The sequence below is a fragment of the Lasiodiplodia theobromae genome, assembly GCF_012971845.1.
Source record: "Lasiodiplodia theobromae strain AM2As chromosome Unknown scaffold_30, whole genome shotgun sequence".
Classification (NCBI taxonomy): Eukaryota; Fungi; Ascomycota; class Dothideomycetes; order Botryosphaeriales; family Botryosphaeriaceae; genus Lasiodiplodia; species Lasiodiplodia theobromae.
Genome location: NW_023336506.1, coordinates 351,747 through 375,133, shown reverse-complemented (window position 1 = coordinate 375,133; position 23,387 = coordinate 351,747). Strand labels below are relative to the sequence as shown.

At 56.5% G+C, this 23,387-nt stretch overlaps 9 protein-coding genes across 9 annotated transcripts; 4 read left to right on the top strand and 5 right to left on the bottom strand.

Annotated features, from left to right (window-relative positions):
• Positions 1-54: 54 nt before the first annotated feature.
• Positions 55-905, bottom strand: LTHEOB_9176 (uncharacterized protein; the record flags this gene model as incomplete). The annotated part of the gene is made up of 2 exons (XM_035518735.1): positions 55-603; positions 708-905. The coding sequence occupies 2 exons, from the start codon at positions 903-905 to the stop codon at positions 55-57; spliced, it is 747 nt and encodes a 248-aa protein (XP_035369206.1).
• A 988-nt stretch (positions 906-1,893) lies between these two features.
• On the bottom strand, positions 1,894-2,565 carry LTHEOB_9175 (Ankyrin repeat protein; the record flags this gene model as incomplete). The annotated part of the gene is made up of 1 exon (XM_035518734.1): positions 1,894-2,565. The coding sequence occupies one exon, from the start codon at positions 2,563-2,565 to the stop codon at positions 1,894-1,896; it is 672 nt and encodes a 223-aa protein (XP_035369205.1).
• Positions 2,566-3,103: 538 nt separating this feature from the next.
• Positions 3,104-4,511, top strand: LTHEOB_9174 (Pap2 domain-containing protein; the record flags this gene model as incomplete). The annotated part of the gene is made up of 4 exons (XM_035518733.1): positions 3,104-3,183; positions 3,235-3,488; positions 3,542-3,802; positions 3,865-4,511. 4 exons carry the CDS (start codon positions 3,104-3,106, stop codon positions 4,509-4,511), a joined length of 1,242 nt encoding a protein of 413 aa, XP_035369204.1.
• A 405-nt stretch (positions 4,512-4,916) lies between these two features.
• On the bottom strand, positions 4,917-5,272 carry LTHEOB_9173 (uncharacterized protein; the record flags this gene model as incomplete). The annotated part of the gene is made up of 2 exons (XM_035518732.1): positions 4,917-5,126; positions 5,189-5,272. 2 exons carry the CDS (start codon positions 5,270-5,272, stop codon positions 4,917-4,919), a joined length of 294 nt encoding a protein of 97 aa, XP_035369203.1.
• Positions 5,273-5,734: 462 nt separating this feature from the next.
• On the bottom strand, positions 5,735-7,512 carry LTHEOB_9172 (Rna methylase family protein; the record flags this gene model as incomplete). Its single annotated transcript, XM_035518731.1, has 5 exons — positions 5,735-5,845; positions 5,898-6,022; positions 6,078-6,283; positions 6,342-7,171; positions 7,396-7,512. 5 exons carry the CDS (start codon positions 7,510-7,512, stop codon positions 5,735-5,737), a joined length of 1,389 nt encoding a protein of 462 aa, XP_035369202.1.
• Positions 7,513-8,656: 1,144 nt separating this feature from the next.
• Positions 8,657-10,578, bottom strand: LTHEOB_9171 (Sir2 family histone deacetylase hst4 protein; the record flags this gene model as incomplete). Its single annotated transcript, XM_035518730.1, has 2 exons — positions 8,657-10,158; positions 10,212-10,578. The coding sequence occupies 2 exons, from the start codon at positions 10,576-10,578 to the stop codon at positions 8,657-8,659; spliced, it is 1,869 nt and encodes a 622-aa protein (XP_035369201.1).
• An 888-nt stretch (positions 10,579-11,466) lies between these two features.
• Positions 11,467-14,725, top strand: LTHEOB_9170 (Mediator complex subunit Med16; the record flags this gene model as incomplete). Its single annotated transcript, XM_035518729.1, has 10 exons — positions 11,467-11,603; positions 11,656-12,007; positions 12,143-12,398; positions 12,447-12,635; positions 12,934-13,176; positions 13,237-13,356; positions 13,421-13,516; positions 13,564-13,845; positions 13,907-14,038; positions 14,091-14,725. 10 exons carry the CDS (start codon positions 11,467-11,469, stop codon positions 14,723-14,725), a joined length of 2,442 nt encoding a protein of 813 aa, XP_035369200.1.
• A 296-nt stretch (positions 14,726-15,021) lies between these two features.
• LTHEOB_9169 (Phosphatidylinositol phospholipase c) lies at positions 15,022-16,482 on the top strand (the record flags this gene model as incomplete). Its single annotated transcript, XM_035518727.1, has 2 exons — positions 15,022-15,199; positions 15,254-16,482. The coding sequence occupies 2 exons, from the start codon at positions 15,022-15,024 to the stop codon at positions 16,480-16,482; spliced, it is 1,407 nt and encodes a 468-aa protein (XP_035369199.1).
• A 314-nt stretch (positions 16,483-16,796) lies between these two features.
• Positions 16,797-17,624, top strand: LTHEOB_9168 (Phosphatidylinositol phospholipase c; the record flags this gene model as incomplete). Its single annotated transcript, XM_035518726.1, has 1 exon — positions 16,797-17,624. One exon carries the CDS (start codon positions 16,797-16,799, stop codon positions 17,622-17,624), a length of 828 nt encoding a protein of 275 aa, XP_035369198.1.
• Positions 17,625-23,387: the final 5,763 nt, after the last annotated feature.

Below are 23,387 nucleotides of genomic sequence, written 5' to 3'. Positions count from 1 at the left end.
TCGGTGTGTGGACCAGGAGACGAGCCTTAGTATGGCCAGGCGTGGAAAGCCCGCCTACTTCTCAGTAGGGTTGCCCTCAGAACCGTCGAGCGGCGCATGCTTCTTGTCACGTCCACCGACAACAAGCTCGGCCTTCCAACCAGCGCCGCCCTCCTTTCCCTCCAGCTGCTTCTTCTTGTCTTCGGCCAGGGCATCCAAGGTGGCGTAGGCAGATTCGACGAAATGCTCCTCGTCCGCACTCTCCTTGGCCTCGCCATCATCATCATCCCCGTCGTCGTCGTCGTCGCGGGCAAGGCGCCAGAGGGTGATGATGCGCGGCTCCATCTCCAAGACGTAGCGGACCAGGTGCTCGACCTCGGCGCGGGCGCGCATGGCGCTCTCGTCGGCCTTGCGCATGCTCTCCTCGATGGCGCCGGCGTTGCTGCGGCCCGGCTCGAGCGGCGGGAAGGCGTGGAGCAGGTCCGCAGCCTCGGCGGGAACGCGCGGCTCGCGCGTGTCGTGGGGAGTCAGGGGAGGAACGCTGTAGAAGAGGCGGGCGCGGTAGGCGCGGGAGTAGTAGCGGCGGAGCAGGGTATGGGCGGACGTGCCGGCCTTGTGGTGGGCCTGTGGTGTTGGTTAAAAGAGAGGCTGGCATGAAAGAGAGGGTGGGGATAGGTGGTCTGCAAGGAGTATGAGGAGAGAGAGAAAGAGGAAGAATATTCATTTACCTCGAGGTCACCGATCATGGCCTTGGCCATTCGAATGAGCTGCTCGAGCTTGGCCATCTTGCTCTCGAACTCCTCGCGCTCGCGGTAGAACCTCTCGGCGATCCAGTCCATAGTCGGGACTACGATGTCGTACGGCATGTAGTGGAAGTGATCGCTCTCCTCATAGAAGTCCTCGCCATAGATACTGTCTTGAGACATGGCAGTAAGTAGTCGAGGGTCTATCTAAACCGCGAGCGATTAGGAAAGAGGGCGGCATGCATCGGTCGGGGGTTGCGAGCAGCTTGAGAGATGCACGGTGATGGCACAGACTTACTGGACGGATGAGTTGATGTCAAGGTCTTCTCAGGAAGAAAGAAGGTGGCGCTGCGACCGTGTTTTGGTGGGTGTCAAGCGAGGTGGTTGGCGTGGTGGCCAAAGAGTTGGATGCGACTTGGAGAGCGGTCTCTGCTTCATATATATCCAGATGTTTCCATGGAAACACCAGGCGAGAGCACTACACGTGCCAACGCGCAGCAGAGTCCCACTAGGGAAGGTGCAGGAAGTCAAAGGCACATAAAAGGATGTGCCTCTGTAACTTTGCGTCCGTAATGCTCGGAAGAATCTGCGTCTTGTTTCCTCCACTATGATCAGACGTGGGAGAGAGAAGTTTCAACCCTTCATGGGTCCACGGGCTCATGCAAACTTTACTTTCCTAATAGTTGTTGTTCACCCGGCGACTCTGCTTTCATCACGCGCTTCCGCGTTTGCTGTCTTGTTTAGATGAAGACAAACGCCCTCGGCACTACCCTCCACCCATTTTGACCGTCGCTCTCATTGGTTCTGTGATTTCTTGTACCATAGCGTCGAGATCCTTGGATGCTCGCAGGTCTTAGCATACGACGGTCCCGTTGATGGGTTGCATGCAAAACAATCGGCGTCGAACATGAGCGCACGAACAGTGGCAGGATGAACCAAAGGAAGATGATCATTTCTAACTTTTAATTTTCGTCGTAGCATTACTCATTCGTGGCTTTCGCGAAGCGAGGTCGCTTTACCCATGCCGAGTGCCGTTCAGCAGCGAGTAGATTCCCTTGAGAATCCACCCATTGATGTAATGATCGTAATATGTATGACCACGAGCTGACGGTGAAGCCCCTACCGCGGTCTTTAGTCAGGGTATACCTCCTCTTGTGCTTTTCTGCATGGCTTATTCTTCTCGTCTCCTGACGTTCCTGTCCTGGGATTGTGCTTCTGACTTCATTCCACCAATGGCACCCTCGACCAGACGCCTCAGTTCGGCTTGCGCCTCCTCGCTCTGGTAGTCCTCCCGCGCAGCCAGCTCCTCAATCTTTCGCCTAAACTCGGGGTCGACGACATCCTCGGGCACATCGTCGGCCGACATGGATCCAACATTGACCTTGATGCCGTCGGGCAGCGGCGGTGGGTGAGTTAGGGCATCAGCGCCATTCTGCTGTGCGGCACCATTGCTGATGCCGGTCATCCTACTCCTCAAGTATGCAGCAACAAGGGGAAAGTCGCCCTCGGCCTCGATCTTCTCCTCGGCAGTCTGGCCCTCTTCGTTGCGGGCGTTCATGTCGGCGCCAAGCTCTTCGCACAGGCAACGAGCGGCGTCAACGGTCTCGGCAGCGAACAGCGGCGTCTCGTCGTCCTCGTCGCGAATGTCGGGGGACACATTGTAGGTGCGGACGAGGGCGCGCAGCAGGTCGAAGTGGCCGTAGGAGCATGCGGCGTGGGCGAGCGAGTAGCCGTGGGCGTCGCGGGCACCGGCCAGCTGCGGATGGGCGGGCAGCTGGGCGAGCACGGCGGCGGGGTCGTCGGCAGCGAGGTTGAGCAGGCGGTCGATGGTTACTTGGGCCATGGCGGGATGATTGCAGGAGCAGAGCTGTCTTGGCGGAATTATTTTTTGGAGGGTTGTCTGAATGCTCCGCCCAGGCTTGGCGCGACGATCGGCTGCAGGGGTGGCTCCGCAGCGCTCCGCTCTGCAGGCGCGCGCGAAGCACGCCGGCACCTGGAGACACACGGCCCAGCCGCAATGCACTGGCTCAGAAGCTCGCGAGACGGGCGCGACAGCTCCCCCACACGCCGCGGGCGGAGAGCGGCTGGGGCGCGGGCTGGCGGAGCGACGAGCAACCTCTGACGCGGGCCAAGCGATTTGCGTCTAAGCCTCCTCCCTCCCGTGTCGCGTGCCTCTACCAACGCGACTGCGCTGGGGTTGCTGTCTCACGGCCCTTTCCCGGGCCCTGCGCGCGCGCTCCCAAGCCCTCCAGCACAGCGCCGGTGAAGCGTAAGATTAGTAGCCTGGGCACATGTCGACGCTGCGCATTCCGCCGCTCCTTAACCACCACAGCCCCCGGGCCCCGTCTTCCTCCAGCGACACCCGGTCTCTCATATCAGCCATGCCGTTCAACATCGCCGCCCTCGGCCTGCCCTCGAAGCGCCTTGTGGCCTCATACATTCTCGACTGGATCGTCATCATGTGCGTCCTCCTGCTCTGAATTCTTCGCACTAACACTCATTCCCGAACCAGCGGTATTGCAGCTGTCGGCGCCGGCTGGAATGACATTAAGCCTTACCACCGTCCGTTTTCTTTACTCGATCTTTCCATTTCCTTTCCGCACACCGACCCGGAGACCATCCCCACCTGGTTGCTCGTTGTCGTCGCTCTCGTCGTTCCCGCCGCTGCCATCTTCTTCGTGGCTTTGGTCTTCGTGCCCGGCCCAACCGCCAACCCTTCGACCCCGAAGACGCTGATATGGCGCCGCAAATTCTGGGAGTGGAACAGTACGTAGCCCGCCTTTTACCTCACTGTCCCTCCGTACTAATGTTTTTTTAAGCTGGCTGGATGGGGCTTGGACTTAGCCTCGCAACTGCCTTTATGCTTACCCAGGGCTCGAAGCTTCTCTTCGGCAAGCCGCGCCCTGATCTGCTTGACCGCTGCCAGCCCGACCTTTCTAAGCTCCAAAGTGCCACGACGGGCGGCTATGGCCAGGATATCTCTCCTCGCTGGGTGCTCGTCACTTCCGAGATCTGCACGCAGACTGACATGGACATCCTCAATGATGGCTTTAAGAGTTTCCCCAGCGGCCATGCCTCTTGTAAGTCTTCTCGCCACCAGCCTCTTTTTCCCCTCTGTTCTGACATTGGACGCTCTTCACAGTTGCGTGGTCTGGTCTCCTCTATCTCTTCCTCTTTCTCTGCTCCAAGTTTGCCATCGCCATCCCCTTTCTCCCACCACGCCCCTACTCGGCCAACCCCAACCATACGGCTCTGGAGCGCGAGCATCGCCTTTCATTCCCGCTTCCACTCCACCACCAGAACAGCAGCAAGCGCGCCTCGCTCGACACCAACACCGAAGGCAGCAACCCAGCAGTCGTCCCCATCCGCAACCAAGCCGCGGCGCCGCCGACCTGGGTGCTCGTGCTCGCGCTGGTGCCGCTGGGCGCCGCCATCTACATCACCGCCTCGCGCTTCTTCGACTTCCGCCACCACGGCTTCGACCTCATCGTCGGCTCGTCGATCGGCATCGTCTGCGCCTGGTTCTCGTTCCGCTGGTACCACCTGCCCATCCGCCAGGGCGCCGGCTGGGCCTGGGGTGCCCGCAGCAGGGATCGCGCTTTCTGCATTGGCCTGGGCATGGGCAGCTACGTCGGAACCGAAGGTTGGGGTAGTGCAAAGGATGACAGGCAGCCTGTTGGACCGGACCCGGATCTGGAGCAGGGCGGTGCTGCGGCTGCAGGTATGACGAGCTTGAATGGGCCCGGGCTGGATGGACAGAGGGATAGTGGGGTTGAGTCGAGTGCGTAAGTGGCATGAGACAATCGGGTCTCACCAAGCAAGGAGACGGTCAAACACTACAATTGGGAAAGGTGCCGGGAACAATCTCATCCGGTCTCCGTTCAAGGCGTCGGGAAGGTTTGCATGGAAGGAATGGGTTGGCATATGCTTACGAATACCCACGGCTCTTGATTCTGTCGAGGAGGATATCGACTCACGTTGTAATATGTTTTATCCATGTATGCTTTTATTGGTTAGATTTTGACGAAGAATAATGCAGAACGACGACATCATCACTAGACACGGTCTCGGCACTACATTTACACGTCAAATCACTCTTCAGCAGACCCAAACACATGGAGTCTCAGTCAATCCCAATCATTAATGCCGTAAATCATCAACCACACCGTATCGTACAGAAACACAAAAGACACGCTATTGCTTCCTCTCGGCACTCGCAGCACCTTCCTCGCGCATGCCCTCGCAGCCAGTCACTTTGCCGGCGATCTCCTCGGCGCGGCCGTACCCGCTGCTAGCCGGGTCCCGGTCCGCCGAGGCCTGCTTCATCGTGTCGACGGCGTGCGCCTTGGCCTGCTCGCCCGACTTCTGCCACGCGTTGCTGCCCGTCAGGGAGCCGATGGTGCTCTATAACCAACCGTTTAGTGGAAACTTAGAGGGTTAAAAAAAAGTCGAGGGGCCGGAAATACCTCTGCGGCGCCCTTGACGTACTCGGCGTGGCCGGAGACGAGGCCAGGGTTGGAGGCGGGGTTGCTGGTGTTGTTGGAAGACATGCTGCTGTTTCTGTGGGAGATGTCTGAGGCAAAAGCGGTGCGAGGTTGGATTACAGGTTGCAAAGCGTTGATTTGTTTGAGTAAAGGGAGATGTCTGAGGGTGAGGTGATGCTTTGTTTATCATTTTATCTCTCGTCTCATTCGCAGCTGCAGGCTATGACGATGACTACTGGGCCCGAGTACCTTGCGTTGACGTCATCCCCGCCTCATCATCCCAACCCCACACGGCCCGGCGAAGCTCAGGCGAGAGCCCAGACCAGAAAGTATACCTCTAGTTGACAGGAGATGAGCTCCGCGCTTTGATTTCTTTTTTCCGTAACCGGCATGCAAATGCCCATTCTTTTCCCTCTCCTAAAATGTGCGGGGTGATTGCGTTCCCCTCATTGATGGGACTGAGACTGATCATCCAGTCTCCTCTCCCTGTTTTACGCTCTCGCTCTTGATGCTGAGGGACGACTGTTGTTATGGGAGTTCCGCCGTCTCCTTTGTGGAAGCAGCGGCCGTCTCGGCCGGTGATTGTGTCGCCGGTGGTGTTGATCCCTCAGTTTCGGGTGCCTTGAAGCCTTGGAAGTACTGTTTGTGGATACATTAGCATCTATATGGAATCGTTTAATGAAGAACATACCTTGCGTCGGAAAGAGTTCAGCTCATCGGCGTGGCTGCCGTGCTCCTTGGTCCGCTTTGTCCAGGATATAGACCTGTCCACTTGCGCATCCGGGATACGGCGGTAAGTGAGCAGCCTCCGTGACCCTATGACGATTTTTAGTATGCAACACCTAAGGCTGCCGGGGGAAACGAAACTTACATTTGTTGAACGGCTGGACGCTGACGCTAACGAGCTGTAAACACGGGTGCGAGGGGATGGCAATTTCCACATCCTCGTCGTTTGCCGTCGGCATCCACATCGACAGCCTTCCCTCGTCAACCAACATGTCCGTCGAGAACTCCATGATGTCGTCAAGCATGGCCTCGAAGCTGTATGGCTTTTTCGGGGGAATGTATCCCTCGCGCCTATGACCGTGGGTCAGCACATGCACGAGACTCCGCATGTTTCGGGATATATACTCACAGATGCGCCCACTCTCCGTCGATCATCACAGCCTCTTGTCCACTTCCGTCCTTCCTGCCCAGAACCTTCAGCCCCTCTCTTACTCCATAGGGTGGATCGCACAAAATGCCATCCAGCCACCGGCCTCTCCTTAATGGTGTGTTTGTGAGGTCGCTCACAAAGTTATCAAGGAATCTTCCCGTCAACCCATACTGCCTGAAATTGGCAATCACGCCCTTTCCCTCGGCCTTCCCCCTAATGCTCCTCCCATCGATGTCGCTCCCCACCGTCACGGCGCCAAAATGGGCCGCCGCAACGCTGAAGCTGCCCGTCCCGACAAACGGATCGAAGAAGATCTTGCCGGGAGCCGCCATGGCCATATTGGCGGTGACGAGGGCCAGCTCGGCATCCATGGACGTGGTGCTGATGTAGCGGCGCTTCTTGAGGTCGTACGTGACGACGGCCCTGCGCCCTCCGTCGGCGACCCAGCGGCCGAGGAAGACGCGCTTGGGCTCGGCCGCGAACTGCTCGTACTCCTCGAAGATGCACAGGTGCAGCTCGGCGTCCTTCATGCGGATGGGCCCCGCGAAGTTCAGGTAGCGGAAGCCGTTGATCAGCTCGCGCTGCGCCGTGCTGCTGCGCTTGCCCTGGAACGTGTCGACCGAGAAGCGGAACGAGCTCTGCGCGTAGTCGGCCCACCGCGACGACGTTCGAGACGTGACTGAGGCGTGCAGGCTGGGATAGTCGGTCCCGCTGCCCCAGAGCTCGTAGACGCCCATGGTGAGGATGCTTCGAGATATTATGGCTCTGGCCGCCGTGTCGGACGGCAGAGTGACGAGGGCGAAGGGGGTCTGAGAGGGACGGTGTGAGTGCTTGTTGTATGGTATTACTCAAGAGACAGTTGCGCAGGCATGTGCTTTTCGCTATGATTGAAGCGAAAAAAAAAAAACGTCGAGCCGTAATAGCGTTGAGATAGAGCAAGAATGAAGAACAATATCATAAAACGAAATATTGGCAAGACGAAATTAAATGGAAACGAAAATGCACACGAAAGTATAGTGAAAAGCCGACCTACATCTTCAGAATAGGAAATGAAATTCATTTCGACACCGGCAAGGGTCGCCAATGACTCCAGCTCAGATTTGCGAAAGCTCTCATGTTGCTGCACGCAGCGGATCAGATACTCTGGCATTTTGGTGGACTGGCAAGCCTGCTATGTCGAAGTCTGTGCTGGATATAGAGTGAGTGGAGAGCAATCCGATGAGTCCAAAGGAGTGTCGGTGGAGAGATCGAGCCGGGCCCTTGCGCTTCTTCCTTCCTCTTGTGTATGTACAAGTTTGGTTGGGCGCGTGGGAAGGAAGCAAGCAAAATCTTCGGCGCCGCTGACAGGAGTCACCGTTCAACGCCACAAGCGCATAAAACGGGCGGCATTTAGATCACGGATTCTCTCTGCCCACTCGGTATTCCATGACATCCACGCCCATGCCCTCGCGCGTTCGCAGCGCTTGCCAAACTTCTGCTCTGCCAATTTTGTCTCGGATAGAGCCCTCTTGCCAAGGAGCGATAAGCGGGACATCATCGGCGATCTAAACTATCAGCTCGCCTGCTCTTCGTGCCTTCACATATTATGTACAGCCTTGCATGAAAGTAGTCGTTTACACATGCTGTCGAATGAAAATGTCCCCCAAGCCGCGCCGTCGATTCTTATTCCAGCCAGCCAAATCCGCGCCATATTGTATACATTTCCCACTGCACCGCCTTCTCTGCAGCTAATTTACGCAAGAACAGTCCGGAAGAAGCAAACCCAAAGCCAAAGAAAAGAAACGCGCAATGATTCTCATGCTTTTGCGCGTTTCACCCAACATCGCACCTAGTCCGATCCGACCATGTCCGAATGCCCGGGTATCATCGAAGAAATGCGAATCCAGAGCCAGAGCTGACGCGAAAAATATGTATAAAAACGAGAGGGAAGAAGCCATAAAGCCTTCGCGGAAAACCCTTCCCATCCCTCCATCCGCCCTTGATGCAAAATTGAATACGCAGCCCGTATTTTCTCCGCCTTCCAAGGACCTTATTTGGATCCTTCCATTGTCGCCTCCCCTAGTACGCCGTGGAAATGCAGAATAGGCCATTAGCCGTGTGGTCGTTGGTGCGTACGAATCGATTCCTTCGTCTTCAGCAATTACGCCCCGCTCCCCTTCCTCTCCTCTCCCCTCCCCTCTATGACCTTTCAAACCAGAAACGAAACAACCAAATCACTCAACTCCTTCACGTTTGCGTTTCCATCGTGATGTCAAGCCGACACTGGCATTTGGTCGCCAGACAATGCCCGCTAGTCAATTTACGAGTTTCATTAAATCTTTCGGAACGTAGCCCGTTGGAGAAATGGTCCCTGTTGACGCGTTGGGGCTCCGCCTCGGTCCAGCGGACCCGTCGTCGTTGGCCTCCGGCTTTATCTGCTTCGTCTCCAAACTGAGCGCCTTGGGCGTATGCGGGTCGCTGTGAGGGGGCGCCGTGTTATTCTTGGCTGATTGTGGTGAAACCGGTGCCATGGGACCATTCGCAGCGTCCATCTTCTTCCCGCGCCTTTGCGGCTTGGTCTTCAATTCCGACGTGTTTTGCGCTGCGGGCTTGGAAACGTTGAACGCATTGGTAATTTTATCGTTGGACTTCGCGGGTGCGTTTGATTTCTTTTTCGGTGCAGCCTTCTTCTTGGCCGCCGTCGCCTTCGCACCTGTAGATTTTGTCTTGGGCCGCTCAGCGAGAGGGACGTTGTTCAGATTTCTACCCTTGCCCTTGCTTTGCGCAGTAGCCTTCTTGGACGGCGTGGCTGGCCTGGACACGACCGTGATTTCTTCTCCAATCGACGAGTCCTGCGGCTGAATCTTCGGGCTTGACGCGGGAGTGGGGATGCCCTTCACCTGCTCGACACGGTCCTTGCGTGGAGAGTTGAAGATGCGAACCTCGGGGCTCGGCTTCTGCTTGGCAGCTTCGTATTCCTCCTCAGAGAGGATTCTGGCCATGGTCTCGCTCCTGTCGTTCCAAATGCGTAGAGCGGCTTGACGGGCAACAGCGTCACACGGACCGCGCACCACCAAGTCCCAGCAGTTCTCCAGGTCCACGCCCTTCGGCTCCGGTTCATTGTTGATCCAAACAGTAAGGCCATCCTTGCGGTCTCTCACCGTGTTGACCATCTCTCGAGTAATGCGCCGCACTCCAGGGACCTTCAGTGTCGTCCCAACGACAATGACAGCATCAGGGCGTGCTCTCAGATCCGCGGTGGTCACGGAACCTATGGCTTCATCATCGGGTCCGTTTTCGTTGTAGAGCACCATGCGAGGCCGCAGCAATCCGATACCATGGCTCCTTTTTCCTGCATGCTGAGTGCGCACTTGGTCCGCCTCTTCACACGTCTTGCAGGGGGGTGGAATGGGCCCGTGGAAAAGCTCGGGCTCGAAATCCGTCACGTCGTTGCATTTCGCACAGACCATCTTCTCCAGCCCTCCGTGGAGTAGGACCGTTTTCGGCCAAGGGCCCTTCTGCGGCAGCGGGATTTTGGATTCCAGCGGTTTTAGCCTGGTTTCGATGCCGTCAACGTTCTGGGAGTACAGGCGCAGTAATCTGCCTTCGTCGGCGAGAGTTGCAATAAGTTGATGGAACGCGGTGGGCTTGGCCTCCTCGGCCTGGCGCTTCAGCGACCGGACCATTTCGTGAAACGTCGCAGTGGTGTCGGGATCCCTGTATACAGAAGCGTCGAACAGGTCCTTGCCAGAGGATTTGAGATTGTGCTGCTGCTTGAGCGTGTTGAAAAGGCCCTTGGAGGAGCGGAAGTCGGGGACTGCAGGGATTCAATGCGTGTTCGACGCGACGTGGGGAGCTGGGGGGACTTACTGCCGGCTGCGACCGAGATTCCTGCACCCACGATCATCACAATCTTGCGCTTCTTGTGCAGGACCTTGAGCAACAGATCAAGAGCGTCGCGTTCCGTGTCGTCGATGATGTCCTCGTGCAGATTCAAATAGCGAGTGACACGCGGCTTCGGCTCGGCGGTGCGTCTCTTCTTGCGTGGAGGGCCGTCGTCGTCGCAGGATCGCGCGGGCTCCATGGCGTCCGGGAGCGGTGAACCTTTGGTGGACGGGTCCTGCGAGGGAGGTGGAGAGGGAAAGCCGTAGTCAGACGGGGGGCATGGCGACGAGGGCGGCGAGCTCAAGGGCGAGCTCTCGCGCGAGCTGCCCGCACAATAGGCGTCCGAAGCCATTGTGCAGGAACGGGGCGGCCGCGGTTGTGGGAGGGGAATGCGGCAGGCACGACACGGGCGGGGCCCTTCTATGTCATGAGCGAGGGGCGCCGGCCGGTGAGGCGGTGAAAGTGGCTGGCGGGCAGCTGCGACGCGCGTGTGCGGAGAGCACAGCGAAGGGGACGGAGACAAGAGCCAGGGCGCGGGTGCGGATGGGGTTGAGATGAGGTTTGAGGAACGAGGCGTGAGCTGATGGGCGTTGCTTGGCGGCACCAGTGACGCCGGCCTTGGTTCTCGCTGTGTTTATTTTGCCCCGTCCGTGCTTGTTCGCGCGACTTTCAGCCGGCAAAGCACAAAGCTGCCAGCCTGGCCTCCGGCCGGATCGCTTGGTTTGCCTGCATTGCGGCCGTGGGCGAGCCGTCGCTGGCTTTCATCGGCCGCGCCCGCGTGCATCTACCTGCAGAACGCGTCGCATTTCCCCCCCGCGCAATTGATAGCAGCGCACCGCCGGCGAGCCCGCGGCGCCCATGCACGCGTGACGCAGCAGTGCGCCCGCCAGCTCAGGGGGCCCGCGGCCGCTGCGCGCGCGGTGATGTCGAGCCCGCGGTGGTTCGAAAAGAACAACAGTCCGTAACAGGCTTAGTGCAGCCGCTAGCTGCATCTTAGTCAACGCTGGCGCTCTGCATCCGAGCACCCAGACGGCCCCGGCTCCCTGCCCGCTAGGTACAACAGCCTTCCGTCCATGATGCCCCATGTTCACGTGCAACTTTGACTTTAGCTGCCTTTGCTCTGCACTCCTGCCGCCAGCCCCGTCTGCCCAACGGTCGCTTACGTCCGCGCCGGCTATGGGAACGATCGGTGCCGAACGTTGCTGAACACGCTCACGTCAAGCCCACCCTCGCGCGCGGCATGCCTTTGATCATGGACGACGATCAGTACATGGACCTTTTCAATGAGGCCGAGCAGCTTCCCATTGCCGTGCAGACACCACCTCTCAAGCGGCTTGCACAGCGTCTCGATGAATTGGGCGAGTCTGGTTGCTGCCAGTAAGCCCGCGGTAGCTCGCCAGAAACACGACTCCACACTGACCGAATCCAGGAAAATATCGTGGTCCAAGAGCGGCTGCGTGGCTTCAATCACCCGGGATGGCCGTGGTGTCAACCTGCGCGCCTTCCAGCGCAATCCCGTGGACGGCAGGTGGATCTTGGGAGACGAGGCTCCGCTCCACATTCCCTCTGTTCATGAAGAGTTCCCGCTCGTCCATGTCTCCTGGGGCCACCTCGGTGTTGATCTCGCCATTGTGGACGCCGCCGGACGCATCCTTGTCTACACGGCAGCCCAAGCCGCGGACAGAATGAAGCTCTCTCGAGAACCCTTCTCGGACCACGAGAGCGAGTCTAACGCTCTTGTTGGCTTGCATTGGCTGCCTGTTTCCCCGCAGCAGGTCAAGGTACGTGATAAACGCAGACACCCATTGGTCCCATACGTGAGCTTAAAACTGCTTTTACTCGTGTTCGGACGCACAACCCTCTACTTGCCGTGTATTCTGCCTCCCCGGCCCTGGGCGCATTGCTGACTTTACCAGTACCACATGATCTGGTCAGGCGATCGTGGCGAAGACAAATGGCAGTATCGGATGACTAGCCACCCGTGGAAAGAGCCCCATAATCCTGTTCATCCGCGCATGTCCCTAGGTTCATTTATTTGTTTTACGCGCGGAGGCACCATTCGGTTATTGTTCCAGCAGCCCGATCAACAATGGTACGAGGCAACCGCAGAAGTCGAAGCATCCAATTCTGGTAAAGATGCGTTCACTCACGCCTCATTCACCTCAGACTCGGGTAGGACTGTTCTTCTTCAACACCGCCACCACCGAGCTAACTGATTAGAACAATCACTGCTCCTTGCCACCCATACCGTTGCAGGGTCGATTCTCGTCTATCGCGTCAAGATCAACTGGAACACTCAGCCTGGCAAGAGCGCTTCTCCAGCATTCGAAATCTCGCCACTGAAAGCGGAGGATGACTGCTCTCCTCTCGGTACCAACTTCGACGCCAACGATGCTACGCTCGGATCTGGTCAGAAATTATCGTTCCCTGCCAAGCTTACTCACCTTTCTTTCGTCCCTATCGGCCCTGATCCAGGCCCGTCTCCTTCGCATCCTACTGTCATGGCCATTTTTTGTCACACGCCAGCCCCTGTCCCTTCACTGATGGACCAGACTCACGCTCAGCCACCACCATTCAGTATAATATCTCGGTGGGAGCTGCATAGCTCATCTTACGCTCTGCACTCTGGGTTTGAGCAATTGACTGCTAAGAAGAAAGCCCCAGGATCCGCTGGACAACGCGTAAGTTCTATCCTGATGTTGTGTAGGCACTTTATTCACCTTGTACAAGCAAAAAATGAACCTCAAACGGTTACCGGATATTGTGTTGGGTAGCGCTACGTTGGGACTTTTCAGTCTTGACTTTCACACGAAGTTCGCCCTTTACCAGAGTAACGGCGGCGTGGAATTCAGAGACCGGTATACAATGGACATCATTACGGCGGATTTGAATGAGAATAAGGTATCTTCCCTGCCTCAAGCTGGCTTTTCGTTCTCAGCGAGCGACCCTGGTATGTTTTTTTTTTTTTTTTGGAAAACCTCTGTGGGCCTCATAGCTAATACCTATCAAGCGCTTCATACGGTCCTATCGCCCAGCGCCTGCATGCTGGCACTACTGCAGCCGGACGGTACTATTACGTTGAAGAACATGGAGTTCAATCTTGGCTCGCTGAATAGTGGGGACACTGATCGTAAGTACGAACCATTCGGGATAGAGAGCGTGAGACTCACAGGTAGTAGCAAAAATACATGCAGCCATTGCAGCGTTGGTCCTGCAATACAGTTCTGCTTCGTTGCAGTATATGCCTGGAGATGATCTCTTCGCAATCATGCCGTCGGATATGGATGATAGTAAGTTTAACGTCCACTTCAGTTACGCCTTTGCTAATCTGCATAAGACTTGAAACGTTTGTTCTTGAGGGGAACTCACCATTGTATGAATGTTTTGGCCGACTATCCGCCTGAAGACACATCTCAAAAGGCATACGAACAAATCTTCCGCAACAACGTTCTCCGCGGATGTCTCAGTACTCAGAATCTTCTGGGTATGACGCCCAACGGTTCGCGGAACTTGAGCAGCAAGCTTGCTTGGATAACTCTCAATCTTCGCTTCACTTCATTCCTCCTCAGCATACCTACGAACCACGCTCGAGGCGGTGGGCCGGAATCTTTCACGATGGGTATGTCTCGCTCCTGTTAAGCCTCAAATCTGCCATTGTACTAACGCATAACTGCCGCAAGAAACCGCGAAGTCTGTCAGTGGCCTGCTTAGGTGGACGATGGATCTCATGGTGTACATGATGAACGACCTCATCGAACTGTCGCAAGAATGCAAGAAACACGAAGCTGACAGGGGATTCGTGCAGAAGAAGCGTAAGTTCTCGGCGAGAGTTCGAATACGTTCATTCACTGACAAACCTTGTAGTGCAGGAAAGGTGCTCGCCAGGATTGTTTCTCCTGCTGTGCAGCTTCTCTCGGTCAGTATTCCGAATTACCCGGCAACCCCTGCAGCTGCTCCTGACCATCAGCCAATGGCACATCAAGAATGCGCCAACTGTGATCCACCGGTCCGTGTTCAACGGGCTGTTGGCAGCTATGGTCAGCTCTCCAGTGCATCCGCCTCACATGGCGGCGCTCGTGCTCGAAGTAGACAACCAAGTGCGTCTTTGTTACACTAGGGCACAGTACACGGATGAGCGGCGCAAGGCAACGGAACGAGAGATGCTCATCAGCGCGGAAATCCCCGACGTGCTCATGCCTGTGGTTACGCGGCTGCTTACTCATGGCATGGACAAACTGCTCGACACGGTGGACCCAGCTAAGGTAATGTACTGGGATCTGCGATGGCTAGGACTGAGCGAAGACAAGAGGGAGAAGGAATATCTGGAGAAGAACACAGTTGACGTTCTGCGCAAGGTGGTAATTACCAGAAAGGAGAGCGGGCGCAGGAGGTGTGTCAGGTGCGGCGGCGAAATGGAGGACATGGAGTGGATGGGTGGACAGAATAAGTGCGCATGTGGAAGCCATTGGGCGATGGGATCTTTGACGAAGAAGGCTTGATAGCATAGCAATTTATCGACGGCGACGAATTTGGGAAATGAGCGGCGGCGTTTGGGCACAGGAGCGGTGCCGGTGATTGGGCGAAGGCGAACGACAGCCCCTCTCAGCGCACTCGAACACATCAACAACCATGTACCTGCGGACAAAGAGAAGAATTTGAGCCTCTCTCTCCTCTCGCTCTCGCCTGAGCTCTAGTTGTCGCATCGCAAGGCTCGACAGCAACTTCCAGGCTGCAGGGCGACTTGAGCCCCAGGGGTCGGCCAGTTTAGCCGCAGTTCTCACGGCGCCGACAAGCCATGGCTCCACCGCTAACCATCCGAAACCTGACCTCGACTCCCCTCGAGTTGAAGCTCGTCGAGCGCTATGAGGCGCCCGGGACCAAGACGACCAGATGCCTGGGAGCGCTGAAAGCCACTCTTATCTCGCCGTCGTCCAAGAAACTTGCTGAGAACGCCGAGAACTTCACGCGTCAAGGTGAACTCAGGGTGCCATTGAAGCTTGACGCTGCATACTGACCTGTGCCTGCAGATGTGAACCTTCGCCTCGAGCCCTCGCACAGCCACACGACCGACATCGAGGCGTCGGAACGCGAGGTCAGCGATACGCTGCGCCTGACGTTCGAGGCCGATGGCCAGCGCTACCGCATCGACACGCCCTCGCACGGCCACGCATCCAAGACGTTCACGCCCCTGGTGCCCGACCCGAAGCATCAGTTCACGGGCATTTTCTTCACCAAGGATAGCTATCTGGCTGTTTACTCGTCGGCGAAGCTGCAATGCTGGATGCGCGAGCTGAGTGATGTCACCCCGCTGTCTGGTCTCTCGATCCCAGGCACACACAACACGCCCACATGCCACCGAGCCCTGCCTTCTGTGCGCTGCCAGGCCGTGTCGCCCAAGGACCAGCTCGAGAACGGCGTGCGCTTCTTTGACATCCGCGTGCAGCCGGACCACCCCGACGATGCGTCCAAAGACGGGCTTACCCTCGTGCACGGCGCCTTTCCCATCTCCCTGACCGGACCCAAGCATTTGCGTGGCCTCGTTCGCGACATTCACGACTTTCTCAAGCGCAATCCGTCCGAGACGGTCATCGCAAGCCTCAAGCGTGAGGGCACTGGTCACGCGACGGACCAGCAGCTCAGCATGATTCTGCACGACCACTATGCGAATGAAGAGCCCAACTGGTGGTATACAGAGCCGCGCATCCCCAAGCTGGGCGAGGTGCGCGGCAAGCTGGTGCTGCTGCGCCGCTTTGCCATCGACGACAGGCTCAAGGCTGAACACAACGGCACGGGCTGGGGACTGGATGCAGAGGACTGGGCCTACAACACGCCGGATGATACTCACGGCACGGTGCGCGTGCAAGACTTCTGCGAGGTGCTGGAGCCGGACAAGATCCAGGTCAAGACCAAGTATGCCGAGGAGCACCTGGCGCGTGCAGCCGAGTGCGTTTGCCCGATTCCCGGCATCACGACGGATGCGGTGCACCCTGTGCCTCCCGGCCCGCTGTACTTGAACTTCCTGAGCGCGAGCAATTTCTGGAAGAAGGCGTGCTGGCCGGAGAAGATTGCCGCGAAGCTCAACCCGTCGATCATAGAGTACCTGTGCATGAAGCATCACGGTGACGCAAGCCGCGGGGACGGGAGCACGGGGGTGGTCGTGTGCGATTGGGTGGGCGAGGACGGGGATTGGGACCTGGTCAGGTGCATTGTTGGCATGAACAGCTTTTTGGAAATGAGGGAGAGGCAGGTCGCTTGAACTTGGAGCCGACTCGGCACCGGCCCACACGGCAGTCCCCACTTGCGCAATACCAAGAAGTCGATACCGCTCTGAAGTTCGATTCGTGTGCTGCTTTTCACGACTCGTTAACATGAGTCGGGTGTGCCAGAAGCTAAGACATCCACGGATTTTGCCTCCGGCCTGATCGGCATGCAGATAATTTCCTGATTGGGCAAGTGGCGCTCTCTCCTCCGCGATGACGGAGTTTCCAAAACTCCACAAACTCCCCGGCCTCCCTCCACCTGCTCTCTTCTTTCGCCCGAGACTCCCACATCTCCTCATCCGCCGTCACCATGGCCGCTGCCGAAGCCGTGCCTTTTGTCGTACCCCCCGTCAAAGAATGCTCAACGTCACTACCCACGTCACTGCCGCCTAGCAATGTCGCGACACCACTGCCCGTCGAACACCGCGGACAAACACCCCTCGACCCGAGACGATTAACAAAGTCGCCGCTCCTGCGGCTTCCTCCGGAGCTCCGCACCCTCATCTACGCCTACCTGACTCCGGCGCAAACCATCTCGTACCCGCTGGGGCCGAACACGGCCATCAGCGCACTGTCGCACCGCCCGCCGCCGCGCGCCCTGCTGCTGACGTGTCGCCTGCTGGCCTGCGAAGCGCTCGACCACTTCTACCGCGTCGCGCGCTTCCGCATCATGCTCAACCCGCCCGCCCCGCTGGCCGACCCGCACTTCCAGCGCCTGGCTCACCTGCCGCAGCTGCGCCGCATCCGCAACCTCAACGTGCTGCTCGACTGGGACCTTCCCAAGGTGCCGTCGTACGCCCGTGATGCCGGTGCCGCCGGCTTCGAGTTTGGCCTGGAGGCCGGGGTGCCGTTTTTCAGGCATGTCATGGACCGGGGACGCTGTGCGGATATGATGAGGCTGGCCAAGAGGTTGGTTGGTGTGTTGGATGCGGCGAGGGAGTTGAGGGGCCTCTGCGTCAGTTGGACGGATCTAGTCGAGGGCTACTGGGACGAGAAGAAAGCAGTGCTGGAAGTGTTGGTGGGGGCATTGAGCGCGAGGGGCGTGAAGATTGTAAGAGGGGATATAATTGCATCGAATGAGAAGGAAGCCCAGAAGCTGTTCGATGGATGGGAGGTCGCAGCAGAGGGGAGAAGGTGAATGGATTGAAGGTACGAACAAAATACTCATGGTCAAGGTGTTTGGATATGGGCATAGTCACCGGTAAGGTTTCGGAATAAACGGTTCACACACTCACTTTCCGCGACTCGCTGCTCTTCCGCACAAGTGCCCACAAGGCGTTCAACTACCCATGTCTCACAGCGTCCTCCGGAAGAACCCCGGCCGCCACCTTGCACATCCTACGTCATGCACGGAAAAAGCTCCGCTTGTGAAAGCACCGTTGCAACTACGAGGTCGCTCCCATTTGTACTTCAGCAAGTTGAGGCAGTTGAAGCTCTTGTCCGGATACATTTGCTCGCATTCAGATCAAGCATTCATGTCCGGATGGACACTTCAACTATCCCAACTTTGTTGCAATACTAATGGGACCGACTTCGTACGAATGCATTCGGAGAGGCGCTTGAAACTGTGCTACGCTGCATCCGACTGCATTTGAAACCAATCCCTATCTTGGAAAGCGTTGCATAGGACGGCTAGTGCGAGGAATATTGGTTCCGAGAACGGTCAATGACTGGGAACGTTGCTGCCCTTGAAAACAGAGAAGGCGATGATGCCAGCATGGTCAACAACGTATACTGATGGAAACCCCCAAAAATCGAAGAACGAGAAAGGGGAAAACTGTTCTGGCCGTTTCCCGCTCTATATATTTGTAAATGCCCCTTATTCTGGAAAAGGACCGGAGTATCTACGCGTAACGCTCATCTCCAAAGAATGGTTCCAGAATATCTTGCCCCTCCTTATGGGGCGAAAAACAAAACGTTATTTCCTAAACGGGTATCTAAAGCAGATATTTGGATGTGGACGCAGTTTTCAAAACTATACAGAACCGTCCAGACTTAGTCTGCAACCATCAACAAAGGTATAGTCAAGATCTCCAGCGAGACGGTTTTGAGGAGGGCGGAGTGCTTTTACAATCCACTCTACCGCAGTCATGGAATAGTACAGTATACAGCCTGTCGTGTGCATTATGATCTAGCACAGCTGTTGGTCACATGAATTAGAAGGCCCCGGTTCATGATTGGTAACTTCCATCCCATGCATGTTCGTTGCTGGTTGAGCGCTCAACTGATGCGTTACTAATCTGAGGAAGCTGTAGAGGCACACACATCAGCATGTTTTGTGTCCATCGGCTCAATACTCACGGCTTCCACAACGAAACTTCTTTCATGTCCGGCGACACCATCGCCGCATCATACTTCGAGCGAGTGCGCATCGAACTATAATAGGACTCTCGTCTTTCACACCTCAAGCTTCCTCACAACCAAGATTTGGGTCCTTAAAGGACAGTCATTCTTCCCAGAACCCCCAGTTTTGTTCCCTTTTCAAACGTAAGTGGCTATCCAAAGGATGGGCCTATCAGTAAATGGCACTATCAAACCGCCTTACTCTACTGACTATTTAAAGCACTCAATAGTGGCCACCCAGACATGTGGAACTCTCCCCATAGCCTATGTCACGGTACTTGGACTCCGTGGTGCAGCGTACGGTAATATAATGCGCGCAAGTTTCGATAAGAAACCATCTGGATCTGGACCAGAACACTGATTATGCAAAGTGGTGGATCCACCAACTCTTACGTCCTTGTGAAGACTCACCAAAGTTACCGTGAAGGAAGCGAATGCGCCAGTATCCGTTCGGACAGTCCCGAATGCAGGCTTTCTCCCTTTGTTGTGGAGACTGACTCAAAGAACTGTGGCCTTCAAATTATGGATGCAACCCATTAGACGATGTCCATAGCCTTGATCTTGAAACTTTCATCATCAGCAACGGACAGAAGGACAGGAATGTCGCCGTTCTATTTTAAAACTGCACAAACGTCGGATCTATGAATACTTGTCTTTACAAGCTACTATACGACAGCGAATGACGCTCTGCAGGCAGTAAAGCTACCACTAGACCTTCTACTCACTCCAGAGCCGAGCCAGTAATCTTCTCCAGGAAGGATATTGAAAAACAGCAATGGTCCACGTTACACCGCTGGTGAGCAGCTTCTCAGATGCCAACAATACCGTGTCTCCGTGGAATTGGAACAGAAACTTCTCTTCGATAACGAAGTCCGCCCGCTCTGAACGTACTCTTTTTTGATTGGAAAGACTCCATCGCGTATCGGGCAGGTCCCGCGTGATCCACATCGATCTTTCCACTCTTCTAAGCACTAATTGGGCCAAAATAAAGGAAGAGGGGGAGACACTGCCGCACGATGAGCTCCTTGCCCACCGCACCGTCCAGCATGGAAAATACCACACGCTATTGGACTCCTTCGTGAGGGGACTATTTTCCCGGCGGGCCAATCAAGAGACGAATGTGAGCAACACCAACAAAAAGGGGCCACCACTCCCAAAGTGAACTAGAGCCCGCCGCCACTTCCCCTTCGGCAAGGCCGAACCGATCTCCCGCCACCGCTATGGCGCATAGATCTCCGCCGCCACCGCACAAGTTCAAGCAAGAAAGAAGAGAGAAAAAAAGGGTATCACAACATGGTCAGCACAGTATTGCAATACCGTGGGGATAGTTGATAGCGCATGCCCGGATACGAACTTCTGGCCCTCTCATTATACATCTACGAACATTATTAACGCTCTTACTTGACCTTCTGTAATCGCAGCAATGCCGAAAATTGCACAGACCACCTGAACAGAGCAAAAAGATGTTCGACTCCGAGACGCAAGCCTCCTTCCAATCATGCAGATTGTACCACCATATACGCACATCATGCCGCTCCGCCTTGAAATAGGAGTGGACGGACCTCGGCACCGTTTTCCGCCCCATCCCTTCTCCTCAACCCCCCGCCCCTTGTTCTGTGGGTGGAGAGAGAGAAGAAAAAAAGCACAGTCACCCTCTCAAGACTAAAATTGGAAAGCCGCGTGGTGTGGTGTTGGACATTATGAGCCTATCGCATAATGCCAAGACCATATTGCCAAGGCGTTCGCGGACGGTCGGTCCGCCCACATTTAGGGGGGGATCATTTCCGAAGAGCGTGCAGGCCATGATAATAATCCAGGGCGCAGGGTGGTCTGTGTTTTGATATGAAGGAGATCATATACGTCTTGTCTCCCTCTGCACACACCGCATCGTGAGATAGTCAGGTTGTCTGGAGCTTTGATTCCAGAGCTCAACGACATCAAGTTTTGAACACTCCTTTTACCTTTTTTCTCCTTCACACAAGAAACTGGAGCATTGAGGTTTGTTTGCTCGGGCTGTACGGATAGCATTCGCAAACGTTCACTTCGGCTTAGTCGTATCCTCCAGACGCTAGCGGTTGCGATTGCGGCTGCGCAAACGTGCGTCTTAGGGTCACTGCGTTGGTGAGCGGGCTCAGAATAGATTGACGGAGGTGCGTAAGTTCTCGTATCCGTGTGTTATCGGTGTCGACATGTGAACAGACTTTGCTGGATTCCCACGCTGAATGCAAATCAAGTCCAGACTGGATTCCACACTTTTATACTCGGCAGGGCTGCGTCACGTACCCTGCCGGAGTAGATATGACACGAAAGAATGACGAAGAGTGCCCTAAAGTGACGTGAGTGAGACATGGGGCGCTAGTGTCCGATAAACGTTTCTATGATTAGTTTAAATTATCGTGGTTGAGAGGGTACTTGCAGCCACTCTATCAGCATGTAAGAGAAGACCAACCTGATGCATACCGTTCATACTAAAACCGCCACCCGACAGGTCAGGGCATCGGGATATTATCGAAAAAAAAAAAAGAGAAAAAAAAAGGAGCACGAACTGATCCTGTTCGAGGCTTCCCCGCGTCGGTGCATGCTCAGGCTCCAAAGCTTGAGTGTTTTAAAATGCTCTAGGCCACCAGTACTTGCCCGGAGCAGTAAGCATAAATTTCGCTCCGCCGAGTCTCAGATACACGGGAGGCTATCGATTGAATGGGAGTCTTACACGCCCTACCTATCTAGCACTTGATTTCGCAATCTATAAGTGAAGATGCTGAACACTTGAGGATGCCGTTCGAGGGGTGTGGCAGCTTACGTGATGCCAACGACCCTTTTTCTTAGGATGCTCCTCGGCGGGTAACTTTTGGCAGGCTAGCGCACCACGGAGTTCCGGAAGTGGCAGACAGCTTGCACTAATGCAAGCTAAGTGAACTCAGAGAGCGTGGGGTCCCGAAAGGATTGAAAGGGTTAGATAGTAAACAAGGGAAACCTTACCTGGCGCCGCCTGGGTAACTGGAAGAGGAAATGATGGTCCCGAGACGCACGGTGAATCGTCGCCCAACGTTGTATCCATCGTCGATGGGTCCGATGAGGATACAGACCAAGGGTAGGTTTTCCTGCGTAGGCAGCTTCTAAATCGAATGATCGTCTCCTAACGACGGGCTGCATTCCCGTAGGGCGCGCATTGAGTCCAGAGGGAGCTACGCAATTTCATGCCGAGCATCAGGGCTCCCGCGCTCTTCTCGGGCAATCTTGAGCGGCAAATTACACCCTTCTGGAAACAAAGATAGACATCCAAGATTCACAGCATGGGTGACGTGTAGCTTGGGGGCCAGCAGTAGCACGTGGTGGTGCAAAGACAACGAGATCCCTGGTGACGGGAGACCATGGGGTTGCGAAATGAGAGCGAAAAGCGCCAAAAACTGGGGAAGCAATTTCTTCAATTGTGTGTTGGAGGGCCAATCAGTGCCGTTATCGGGCAGGCGGCAGGGCGGAGGGTGGGAGGTGAGCGGGTGAGGCTGGTTGGCCAGGCACAGAGCGTGGTAAATTGGACGAGAGCCGATCGGAATTTGGCCGCTCGAGCTCTGCGCAGCGTTCCAATGCTGATCTGGCTGATGTCATGGGCGCGAGCAAAGGCATTTCTGGAAGGCTGCGAGGGCGAACCAGCGGGGCGGACCCTGGGCTGGGAGATTGTGTTGATGGGTGTCAAGAGGTGTGGAGACAAGTGGCATGCCAGATCTGGGAGCAGCCAGTCGGAAGGCAGCGAGGGCGGGCGGAGGTGACGGGGGCTTGTGTCTCGGCACAGCGCGCGCGCTTCGGCAGCTGCAGATGTGACGGCAGCGGGTGACGATCGGCAGAGGGAGAGCGCGCCGGACGACGCGGGCGCGGGAGCTGGCAGCGCTGGCGGTGGCGCGAGATAGCAGGCGTGGTACTGGAGTTTCTTATGCTGTGGTGGTGCTCGAGGTGCGGCATTTGGAGGGCGGGCGAATCACGACGCAGCCGGTACAGATGGGCAGGCCGTGCCTGCCAAGCAGGGCGGGCTTGTTTCAGGCGCGGCGCTAGCCTGTGCAGGCGCCCCTGAGCACGGAAGCGAATGCAGGTGCAGCGGCGGCCGTCGCTACGGCCGGCTTTTTCGTCATCGTGCGCTTCCGCCGCCTCGCGTGCGCCCTCGCCGGCGCATAAACTGTACCCGGCCATCAGACGCGACACCATCGCCGGAGGATGCGCAGCGGACACGCTTCCCAATGCGCCGCCGCGCCCCGCCCATCTGGCCGGGGAAATTAGGCACAGATGTCACCGCCGCAAACCGCAGCTGCTGCTGCTGTGCGGCGACACGAGCACTGGCACGGCGCAGCCATGCCCACGCGCCCGCGGGCGGCTGCGCATGCGCATCTCCAGGCCTGGTTTCAAGGGTGGGGCGTCTTCTCTGCACCCTGGGCGAGCCCGAAAGCGCCGCGCGCTCAGGCCGTCGGCTGCCTCCCGCGCCTATTCGAGAGAGACCACACGTCCCCTGTCTCTTACGAGCGTGCGTGCGTGCGGCCTGTCCCCAGCTTGCCCACCGCGCTGTCACGCC